Below are 12,550 nucleotides of genomic sequence, written 5' to 3' on the forward strand. Positions count from 1 at the left end.
ACCCGTCAACTATACTATTATAAAGGTGACACTTTGCTTGCCTGTAAATTGAGAGACATGCACGTTGGCTCTTATCCAATGGCTGTGAAGAATGAGATTGGGGTAGTGAGAAATGACCCCTCCCATACTGCCTCACACTTTGAGGCTTACTATACTAATCTCTACAAATCTGTTCACCAAACCCAAAATTCCCTTGGGAGGAACTTGCAGCCAAAAAAAGATTCTTATTTGTAGGGAATGGACTTCCCTAAACTTAAGTCAGAACATTTGGAGCTACTTAATAGCCCCATTACGGAGGAGGAAATTTTTAAAACTATTCGGCAGCTGCCATCTGCGAAAGCTCCGGGTCCAGATGGCTTTCCATATTTTTTATTATAAAACTCTCCTGCCAGATCTTTTGACACCTTCTGTTTTTATATAATGACTTTGAGTGGTGAACGGATTCCCCCATCCATGCTGGACTCTCATATTTTAGTGGTACCTAAGACTGGGAAGGACCCAATGGAATGCACCAATTTCAGGCCCATAGCGCTTTTTAATTCCGATCTGAAGATCTTCACAAAAATCCTGGCTATGCTGTTGTCAAAATTCCTCCCCTCTCCCATCTATGGTGACCAGACTGGCTTTATATCCTTCTTTCATGCTAGTGATAACACAAGGAGGGTGGTTGATATTATAGATATTATAAACAAGGGGAAAATATCCTCTTTAGTGCTCAGCCTTGATGTCGAAAAGGCATTTGACCGCCTTAGTTGGCTGCCTATGTTTTCTACCTTGAATAAAATGGGTTTTGCGGGGCCCCCTTTGTTAAGGCAGTTGAGTCACCGTACAAATTCCCCTCAGCCTTGGTTTAGCTACCCCATGCGTCATCTGCAACATTTTCTATAAAGAATGGTACAAGACAGGCATGCCTCCTGTCCCCCCTAATTCTTGCCCTTTGTATTAATTAGCAATTTCTATTAGGGCTAACCCTGATATTCGGGGTGTCCAGATTAGGTGAAAGTCCTATAAAGTGTCATTATACACAGATGAGGTTCTTTTAACCTTAACTCAGCCGGTTACTTCTCCTGAACTTTTGGAGGGAATTGCATACTTATGGTGTGGTGTCGGGTTACAACTTTTTTCAACTTTTGGCCTTACAGAGCTCCCATTCTTTTATGTGGAAGGACCTCTCACTGAAATACTTAGATCAGATTACTTCTATTAATGCTCATCTATACTCCCATAATTTCCCACCATTATTCAGAGAGTTGCAGTCTCTATAAAGTAAATGGACCAACCACCCACTGTCTCTGCTAGGTCAGATAGCGTCACTAAAAATGATGCTACTGTCTAAATTACCTTATTTGTTTGAGACCCTAGCAGTCCGGGTGCTGCCCCAGGCGATAAAGACTATGCAGACAGCTTTTTTAAAGTTCATCTGGGCACATAAAAGGCACAGATTAGCCAGGAATGTGGTGTGTACACCCAGAGTACTGGGCTGTATGGAAGCCCCGGACCTGCACAAATAATATTTGGCGGCCCACTTATAATATTTACCACTTTGGACTTCACCTTACCCCTTCAATGTATGTAGGGAAATTGAGGAGGGCTGGATAGCGCCCATACACCCCAATGGTATGCTTTGGAGCTCGTCCTTGCTATTGGCAGATAAAGACCTACTCGCCCCCATGGTGTTCACAAGGAATGTTCGGCAGAGTTGCAGACACAGGTATGGTCTCGACGGAACCCTTGAGACCGACATCGGTCATCCACACCCCACAAATCCCCAACAGTTTACAAGGGGTGATGCCAGACCCCTGGGGGGATAGGGGTTTGTTCCAAATTAGACATCTGCCGCACCCTGTAGAGCAGTTACTTACCTCTGCGAGAAGGTTGAGTTCCCAACGTACATCCTTCTATGCATATTTACAAATCAGCCATTTTGTCCAGTCCCTTCATCCCTCGGCCAGGTTTCTAAACATGACCCCCTTTTGAGGGGATTTGTGCGGAGGGCCCATACTCCAGAGGTGTTGTCTCTTCCATATATTGTCTTCTACACAACTCAGTTTGAGACGCCTCAGGCAAGTTCAAATACATGTGCAAGTGGGAGGAAGTGCTGGGCCCCACATTGGTTTCAGATGAATGGTTGGAGATCTGGGAAGCGGCACAAATAAAAGCTCTATATGTATGCTGTATAAAGAAAATTTGTACAAAATTTTTCTCAGGTGGTACCACACCCCAGAGGTGCTCCATCGATTATCTCCTGGGACTGACCCCACTTGCTGGCGTTGTGGGGTCTCCCGGGGCACCCTGGAGCAAATTTTTGGTTTTGTCCCATAATTCAGGAGTATTGGTCTCAAGTGAAAAGGTTACTTTCAGATGTACTCCAGATCTCTCTGGATCCTCTCCCCCACCTTCTAGGTCAACCCTTTTCCCTATTGCCAAAATATACCTGGTAAACTGGCTTCTCATATTCGGTTGCAGCGCTTACACTAATCCCTTCCAAATGGAAAACTACTCGGGCCCCTTCCATAGCAGACTTGCATACACAAATTCAAGGGATAGGACTTATGATGGAGTATCTCACTGCTTGATCCGAATACTGTGGTCAAATTTGAAAACACTTCGGAAACATGGGACCGTTTTTACGCCCAGTTGCCTGAATGACTTTTTGCACTTTTTATGTCCTATGTCACATTTTTACCCCCACACACACGCACACCTATCCTTCCGCCTTCTTGTTGTTTTTTTTTTTTTTCTCTTCGTGGGTCACTTGCTATTGATTTGTGGTACATGATGTGTTGAGTGTTTGCTATTGTAACATACCACATATTATACACAGTGATTATTTGAGCACATTTTTCACAGTGATGGTAATAAAAGATTGATATGCTACGGTTTCTTCAGCAATACGATCCCAAGCTTGTTATAAATACTCTGTTATGTTCTTGCACTTTATTGTTTTAAACCTTTTTCCTTTTATTTCTGTAATTTGGTAAAATCTTTCAATAATAAAAAAAAAAAAAATAAACATGTTAGGATTACTATCAGCACTACTGCTTTCACATCTTTCACTGGGACAATGCTATGAAAAAGCAAACTTACCTCTCCAAATGCCCCTCTTCCAATTACTTTTAGAATCTCAAAATCTTCTCTTTTAAGCCGCATCTGCTTGACTTTTGAGGCAAATGGTTCAGCTGATGAGAGAAAAGAGAAATCAGTTAATTTTCTGCAAATAAGTTTTTTAAATTCTCCAGTATCATCCATGCCGTTTTTAAACATTTCTCCAGTATTATCCATTTATCAACACCAAGAGGGTTCCACCTTACAGTGCCATCCACAGAATAAATAACACTCTCCTACTCCAATTCAGGCTATGCACAGGTACAAAAATGTTTGTTGAGTTAGATCTTACACTTGCTTTTTACTAATTTTTGGATGGTGAATCTAGAAATGACCCCAGTTTTTTTACATCACATCCAGTTTTTACGATACAGGGTACCCTCCATTTTTGTCAAAAAACATACAAGTTTTACATACAATGAAAAAATAATGAAATAACGGTTTATTTAAATTTCTTCTGTTCATACAAAGGATTTGTTACTCTGACTTTTTTTTTACAGTAAAACATTTGAAGATTAATTGTGTAAGCGGTTAAGGTAAAAATGTACACTTATAGCTTTTCCTGGAGTGTTCACAGTGTTAGGACAATCCCGCCGGATGCTCAAACAAGAGTCAACCATCATATGTACAGTCCCATCTACCCTGATACCATTCTTCCATGACCTACAAATCTTGGTGGAATCGTTCACCTTGCTCATCACTGACTGAACCAAGGTTTTCCGGAAAGGTAGAAAGGTGGCCATGCAGAAATGGCACCTTGATGCTCATATTGCAACCACGCATTTTGTAGCTTTCCAAGAGTTTCTGGACAATTTCTGTGTGTTTATTTGCTCATATGTTTCCAAGAAAGTCCTTACAATGGCTTTGAATGATAACCAAGCATTCTTTTTGACATTGTCCTAATGTTCATCTTTGATGAGCTGCCAAATCGGTGGACTATCACACACACCGGCCTGTACTTTTTCAATGACAGGCTAGGAAATGCCACAATTAGGTACTTGAAACCGTCTCCTTCAGTTGGCAAAGCCTTACCGAACTGTTTCTTCAGACCCAGTTTCATGTGCAGAGGTGGAAATATATTATTTCTATCAACAAGTGATTCATGTAGAATGTTTGGATCACCCGGTTTTTAGGGCAAATCTTGGAGGCCAATTCCTTTCCACCCAATGCCTCTCATGATCTCTGTCCCACATGCACAGATAACAGGGATACTTGGTGAATCCACGTTGCAGATCAAGAAGGAAGCATACCATTTTAGGTCAACATAGATAACCCAATAGTGTTGGTAATATTGCAACAACTCAATGACTCTCTTTATATCTGCATATTCGTCATAAAGAGAAAGTGAATGGGGACTGACCCAAATATATTGCCATTGTAATGAAAGAGTACACACTTTAAGCTCCATTTTGAGCCATCGATGGAAAGTCGCCTTTTAGTTATGCAAGTTGATGCTAGGAGTTCTAAAGCCTTCTTCGATAGTCCCAAATCACTCAACTCCTGCTGATCAAATCCCTTACGAACAGAGTTCTCTTCAATTTCCAACTTTCATCATTGTTCTCACCTAGTTCATCACCATAATCATGTTCTTCAAGAGAGGGTAATGTAACGAAAACCGGCACTGGGATTTCATCTGAATGAGCCACTGGGCGTATAGCTGATGGTAGACTAGGATACTCTATATTACATTTATTTTTCTTGTTATATTTTCAAGTTTTCACTTTACAAAAGTATCAGTCACTAAAATGATCACCTCTCGCCATGCCATAAGTATACCAAATGGCATCTTATCACGTGTTCCCTTTGTCCACATCCGTAAACCCTCGACACACTGTTTGCACACCTCATGAGTGGCCCAAGACTTATCCTAATCACCAAGTTTAACTTTGAAATATGCCAAACAGGCTTGCTCTACAAATGTGCTGATGCTCGACCTTTGACTGGGAATAGTGAAACTGCCACAGATATAACCAAAATAATCAGGGTTGTTAATGCACTTACAACGACGAAACAGCATAGCCAGACATGATCTGAAAAAAAGTAAATGTGTGTAAGTAGAAAAAAAAAAAAAATATTTGCTTATTCACTATATAGAACAGCGCACAACCTCTGACTACACTATCTTGTGTGTAAATGAGTGGCCTATACAAATCCACACTACATTAATCACATTAGTATAAGTGGTGGAGAAAAAGCCTGACCTGATAAAAGAAAACTAGATGCACTTTCAGAATCAGCTATTATATATATATATATATATATATATATATATATATATATATATATATATATATATATATTTAATAAAAAGCTTATGAGGGTGTTTATTATGTGGACTTCATCACAGCAGCCAATAAGAATGAATTCTGTTTAATTACAATGTGTCTTACTACAATGCATGAATGTGTAGCTGATATAATGCTGTTGAATTACTAAAGGATTAGAGGGAAAACAACAAAAACAAACTTTATAAACAGAAGTTTTACATTTCTTAGTCCCACTGACCCTGTAAGTGTGGTTTCCAACTCTAATCTTTCCATTTTAAAACATCTAAAGCAATAAATACATTTCTTTTTTCTTTTGCTTGAGATATACAGAGACACATATACACAGTCCCAAAGCAGTATTTCAAAAAGACCAAGGATAATTAAAAAAAATTAAAAATATATTATTAAAAAAAAAGCCCTGACTTAGATTAGTAATGCGGGAGAGGTTCCTAACCCCATGCAATCTTTATCATTCAGGTACAATATGCTATTGTCTGATAAAGTTCCATGAAACTAAGCAAACAATCTAAAAATAGCAGTGTAAAAAAAAAAAATTATAGCAAACACATTGTTTGGTGACGCAGAACATGTATCCAATCCCAAGCAACCTTTAATAATTATTCAATAATACAGACTGTGATAACGCAGAGAACCTTTATTTCTAAACATCGAAAACCCACTGATAAGCTATTTGACTACATTTTCTGACATAATATAGTAGTCCATTAAAAAAGGGGGATGATGCACATAAAAGCAAAATTGTCTGACATAAGTTCTGACTTTGTCCTATCAAAGTATGGCTACATATGCAAACTTATGGAAAGTTTTTCTATCACATGACCCCATTCTATGTTTGTAGTATATTCAAACAGAATAAGAAATGACGTTGGCAATAACCAAATATACATTATTGTTATTGCAGAGGTAATAAACACAAACGTTAAAATTATACACACAGTGAACAGTTTTAATATAAGGTACATCCTTTCAACAGTTTTTTTTTTTTAAATTAAAGGAACCCTTGCAATAAATATTAAAACTAAGAGAACCCCCCTTTTAAATACATTTAACCAGAGTTAGTAGACCCTGGTTGAAAAAGGCCGATATATATTATAACAAATTGATAGGCCAAATCACCATTGATCGGTGAGGCCAATCTCATCAATTCTTTGAATGTGAGGTGTTGGAACCAGGAATGACAAGGACCACACTGTGATGGCTAAAGGACTGGGTCAGAGGATGCAGTGGTTAGTACATATGCAAAGTAGTAAGGAAATAAAATTGGTTAAGCATTAACAAGGTCATGAGTGCCCAAAGTTTTACTGCTGCAAGTTGGGGGGGGGGGGGGGGTGAAGGTCTGGCCTGCTCCAGTCCCACAGAAGAGCAATTGCGGAATAAATTGCTGAAAAACCTAAAGCTAGGAGTGCTAAATGTCAGGAAACGAAGTGAATTAAAAGCTTCTTAAATAGCCACAGACTAGTCAGGTTGGAAACCCCAAGATGACCCTTTGTCCACCGCTGAACACCTTCAATAGACACCTATGAATTAAAGTTGATAATAAACTTCCATTTTAAATATGTATCATCAGACAGGTCTTCGTTGCAAAAAGGGAAAGGCGTCCATTCTGCAATAAGCATTATTACCTACCTGATCACTTGCTTGTGCTATGAAATTTGCTAAACAGCTCAGCGTTGGTTGGCAGGATACCTGGTACATCCCAGTTTCCCCTGCAGTTGCCAGCACTAAATAAATTCCTGCGCCTTTGCTCAGTAGTTAGGTCATCCCAGCTAGCCTAATCAACATGGTCAAAAGAACAAGTTAGCAGAACCCTCCAACGGAACGAGGACAGGTAAGTATTCCAAGGTTTTGTTCCACTATAATACTCAATCATAAAAAAGGGTGGTCTAATGACTCTGGATGAGAAGAGATGGCAAAATATAGTACATCTTGGTGCCAAATATCACAGGGTCAGTACGGTTTTTGATACAAGGTAGCCTATACAATATGGCAAAGGATATATATCAGGAAATAATCCATACATTTGTTATTAGGACATGATAAGTACTTGTAGTGGAAAACTTGGCACACTGAAAAAGGGAGGAATATCCTGTAGTGATTCGAACAAAATTGGTATTAATCACAGTCCTTTAATGTGCCATATTAAAAGCCTCTAAAATTATCTACACAAAGTGCTAGTTTCAGACCACAACCATTACATAAACAGAGTTTCTTGCAAATTCATTACTTGTATTTTGCATAGTCAGGTCAACAACAAATACACTATATGGCTCTACTCACACCAATGGAAATAACCAATCTTTGCTTCAACCTATATAACATTAAATTTAATCATTTGATGAATTTTGGCAACCTTTGGAACTAGCTTGTTTCATATTTACATTACACTTTTATTAACATTAACACAATTAATAACCAAACTTTCTTTTTAAAGTTTTAGATAGAGTTGGGAATATCTGTCGATCTATTTTTTTTTAGTTCCTAATCCTACTAGGGAGATGAATCCTTTTTTTTTTTCTGGTGACTATTGGCACTGATGCAGAAAATTATGGGAATCAAATATTTTATAGCTAGAGGGGGTCAGGTTTGGTGCCTTTGAGGGGGAGGAGAGGAATGAATGAATCATCACTATTGCTGGTATATCTTCCTCTCATCATGGGCTGGGCTGTACCTTGTTGGGGGGGGGGGGAGCTTTTTAAGGGGGAGTTGGAGAGGGATAGCACAGAGCTCAAAAGTGGAACTCTGGGTGTTGGGGTCCTTATTGCCTATTGAGTCTTGGTGTATTTCCAAACGCTTCCAGAGGGGCACACTTTCATATGCATACCAGACGTTGCTTACAATAGATGCCCCTGAATCCCCCCCATTTGTGTATAAGTGGGGGGCTGAACTAAATATGCGCTTCTCAGACAAACAAAAAGACATGATGCTGCACTTTTGTCATAAGGCATCTATATGTAATAAATATCAGGAGACTAACTACCCGCTGGTACAGGATACCTGATCGGCTTGCAAAGCTCTTTCCACATACGGACGGCATTTGCTGGTGAGGTGGTATAGCTCAGGGCACGCTGCTGCATATTTTTTGGGAGTGCCCCAAATTGCAATTTTATTGGAACTCAGTGGCTGAAATTATCCTTAAACTTACGGATGTTGATATCAAAGCCAAACCAGCTTTGGCGCTTCTTCATGTTTCTTGCGCAAGGTGTACAAGAATTTCCTTTTGGGACCTCTATTGAACGCTGCTAAATCGTGTATACCTGCTTACTGGAAGAGCACCTCTCCCCCAACTGTAAGTCACTGGTTGAGAAGGGTAACTGATATCTATCATATGGAAGATATGATATCCACTGATTCCAAGAGAGCAGACAAATTTGCCCAGACTTGGTACCACTGGATATATTTATCTACATCAATGGAAAATAATGGGCTGCTGCAGCCCCCTCAGCCCACTTCGCTACATGCCTCTGCTACCTAAATGGTATACGTTGGTACTTTTGGTGGTTAATGTATTGAATGTGAGTAGATTTATGTAACCAATAGGACTTGTCATCCCCCCCACCCCCCACCTCCTCCATCCTTTTTCTTTCCCTTCTTTTTATATACCCTTCCTTTGTTTTACAAAAAAGGAAAATATTCAGGTTCTATTTGAATACACACGATCCTGTTTATGGTTTTATGATTGCATTTTACATGTATTTTTGGTTGTATAACTTTGACCCATACTGTACAATTGTTTTATTTTTTGTATGAACCTTGATGTTTTTTTACAATAAAAATTATTTGGAAAAAAAAAAAGTGGAACTCCGAGAATTAACAAACCAGTTTTTGTTCAAACTTTTGTTACAAAAACAAAATTGATACTTCTGGAGGGTAGGACATCAATTTTTACAGAATCACCTTGCATGATCAAATCTTACATGTATAAAGAACAGCTTGGGGTTACTAGAAAAAGAGAGAACAATAGAGTCTCATTCTGGCTGAGGAAGCCTTCTGGAGCTACAGTTATCATATTTTTCAGACCATAAGACGCACGCAAGTGTGGGGAAAATGGGGGGGTGCATCTTATGGCCCGAATAACTTTCCGCGCTTCCAACGGGGGCCCCTGCAGGCGGCTGCAGTTCCATTTAGCCTGGCATTCTGGCTGCAGCATGGCCCCCTCCTCCTGCAGCCTTCCCTGCCCGGACTACAAAAAAACAAAGCCATCTACCCCTTCCTTATCCTATCGATCGCAAAGCCCTGCCTTCCCCTCCCTGTGTTTATCAGCAGCTCACGTCTATAGGGATGCTGGGCATGTGTTTCTGTGTGAAAAGGCTCCATGTTAACAGTGGGAAGTGAGGAAGGAGGCAGAGAGAGCAGGGGGAGGGCAGTGTGAGGTGAGCAGTGTTGGTTAGCAGTTTTTTTACTTGTGCAGTAGTCATTCTCCTATGACAGGTGATCTGTAGCTTTCCTGTCACTATAGTCTTGTAGTGCAATACCTGTGCAAACTCTCTCTCGTTCAATATTATTATGCTATATTTTATTAAAAATTTCTTTATACAGTTTGGTTCAGAATATTTTTTTTTCTTGTTTTCCTCCTTTTAAACCTGGGTGAGTCTTATGGTCTGAAAAATACGGTAGGTATTTAAATATTTGGACAGAGACAACTTTTTTCTAATTTTGGTTCTGTACATTGCCACAAGACTTTCAGATTTAATTCAGTGGGTTGAACAAAAAGATTGCACAAAAATGTAAGGAACTAAAGCTTTTTTTTTTTTTTTTTTTTTAACACAATCACTTTAGGGACTCAAAAGCTATTTCATGGGCTGGTGTGGGAAATTCCTTTGTTATGTAATTATCAATTACGCAGATAAAAGGCCTAGAGTTGATTTGAGGGAGGGTGCTTGTATGTAGAAGATTTTGCTGTGAACAGACAACATGCGGTCAAAGGTGCTCTCCATGCAAGTGAAACAAGCCATCCTTAAGCTGCAAAAACAAAAAGAAACAAGCCATCCTTAAGCTGCAAAAACAAAAAAAAAAAAACTGTCCGAGAAATTGCTACAATATTAGGAGTGGCAAAATCTACAGTTTGGTACATCATGAGCAAGAAAGAAAGCACTAGCGAACTCAGCAACGCCAAAAGACCTGGACGTCCACTGAAAACAACAGTGGTGGATGATCGCAGAATCATTTCCATGGTGAAGAGAAACCCCTTCACAACAACCAACATGCATGAAAGACATGCATGAAAGTAAAAACAGAGGGTGCACTGCAAGGTGCAAGCCCTTCATAAGCCTCAAGAATAGAAAGGCTAGATTGGACTTTGCTCAAAAAAACATCTAAAAAAGCCAGCACAGTTCTGGAAAAACATTCTTTGGACAGATGAAACCAAGATCAACCTGTACCAGAATGATGGGAAGAAAAAAGTATGGAGAAGGCGTCGAACAGCTCATGATCCAAAGCATACAACATCATCTGTAAAACATTGTCGAGGCAGTGTGATGGCTTGGGTGCGCATGGCTGCCAGTGGCACTGGGACACTAGTTTTTATCGATGTGACACAGGACAGAAGCAGCCGAATGAATTCTGAGGTGTTCGGAGACATACTGTCTGCTCAAATCCAGCTAAATGCAGTCAAATTGATTGGGAGGCGTTTCATAATACAGATGGGACAATGACCCAAAACATACAGCCCAAGCAACCCAGGAGTTTATTAAAGCAAAGAAGTGCAATATTCTTGAATGGCCAAGTCAGTCACCTTATCTGAACCCAATTGAGCATGCATTTCTCTTGTTGAAGACTAAACTTTGGACAGAAAGGCCCACAAACAAACAGCAACTGAAAGCTACTGCAGTAAAGGCCTGGCAGAGCATTAAAAAGGAGGAAACCCAGCATCTGGTGATGTCCATGAGTTCAAGACTACAGGCTGTCATTGCCAGCAAAGGATTTTCAACCAAGTATTAAAAATGAACATTTTATTTTCAGCTTCCAGCATCCAATTACTTTTGAGCCCCTAAAATGAAGTGATTGTGTTATAAAAGACTTTAGTTCCTCACATTTTTATGCAATCCTTTTGTTCAACCCACTGAATTAAAGCTAAAAGTCTGCAGTTCAACAGCATTCGAGTTGTTTCATTTAAATTAATTGTGGTAATGTACAGAACGAAAATTAGAAAAAAGTTGTCTCTGTTCAAATATTTATAGACCTAACTATAGATCAAGGTGAAGGTTGGGGACAGTGTGAAAGTGGAAAGGGCAAGAAAAAAAATTAAAAGAAAACAAAAAACAAAAAAAATGTTCCACTATAAAGTAAAACTGAAGTTTGGGAGCAACGTTTTAAAAATATCACTGACAGTTTCTCATTTATTTAAAACCTCAACCAACGTTCTGGAATTCAAAAGTACCTTAACAGATATAAAGTGTGAATACCCATTACCTTTGGGGCAAGTGTACACCTGTTTGCAATAGCAATAACTGCAGACATAAGAGCCACTTGATTATTTGTATGGGCTGTCTGTCGCCTGCACAAAGTTATCAGATAAGGGACATGTAAAGCATTAAAAAAAATAGAATTCAATTAAAAAAGGCAAATTACAACACATTAGATGGGATATGAATAATTTTAGGGTCATTACTCACAGATGACTGCAAGTTAAAAAAAAACAAAAAAGGCAGTTCTGGTAATCATTTACTATTGTTTCATAGATGCATGTAATTTTAATGCCAGCATATTAGGTAATATCTTTTTTCTTTCACAAACAAATGGATTATATTGTGTTTGGTACACTAAAAATAATTTTAATGTAATATTTCACTGAAAATATGGGAAAAAGTCTGAGGTCCATGACAAAATGTGCCAATAAAAATGAACAGTAGACTAAGGGGGCAGAGTCCCACTTTGTTAACAGGGCCCCTAATACAATATTACTTATTGGATGCCTGGGTTTTCGCTCCATGGAACAAACAGAAAGGTTAGTTAGGTAAATGTTTACTGTAACCACGCAAACCTCACATTTGCATTGTTCTGTTTTATATGAACTCCAGTAAATTTTCGGACTGAAAATTAGTGTGCTGGCCATTTATACATACAAAGATTTCTCTTTTACTTCCCTTCCAGCAGACAATTCAGGAAATGAGCAAAGATCTCGATTTAGGGGTCTTTTTTTTTTTTTTTTTTTTTTTTTT

General features: G+C 39.0%; 1 protein-coding gene across 7 annotated transcripts in view; it reads right to left on the reverse strand.

Annotated features, from left to right (window-relative positions):
* Positions 1-12,550, reverse strand: part of CDC42BPG (CDC42 binding protein kinase gamma) — a 135,972-nt gene that overhangs the window by 108,293 nt on the left and 15,129 nt on the right. For all 7 annotated transcript variants that reach the window (XR_011922103.1, XR_011922104.1, XM_072421345.1 and 4 more), the window contains exon 2: positions 3,088-3,179. Coding sequence is in view for 5 of the 7 variants with exons in the window: in XM_072421345.1 (XP_072277446.1) it covers positions 3,088-3,179 (92 nt within the window). In the remaining 2 variants the exon portion in view is untranslated. The remainder of the gene's footprint in view (positions 1-3,087; positions 3,180-12,550) is intronic.

Source organism: Pyxicephalus adspersus, chromosome 9, assembly GCF_032062135.1.
Source record: "Pyxicephalus adspersus chromosome 9, UCB_Pads_2.0, whole genome shotgun sequence".
NCBI classification, from domain to species: Eukaryota; Metazoa; Chordata; class Amphibia; order Anura; family Pyxicephalidae; genus Pyxicephalus; species Pyxicephalus adspersus.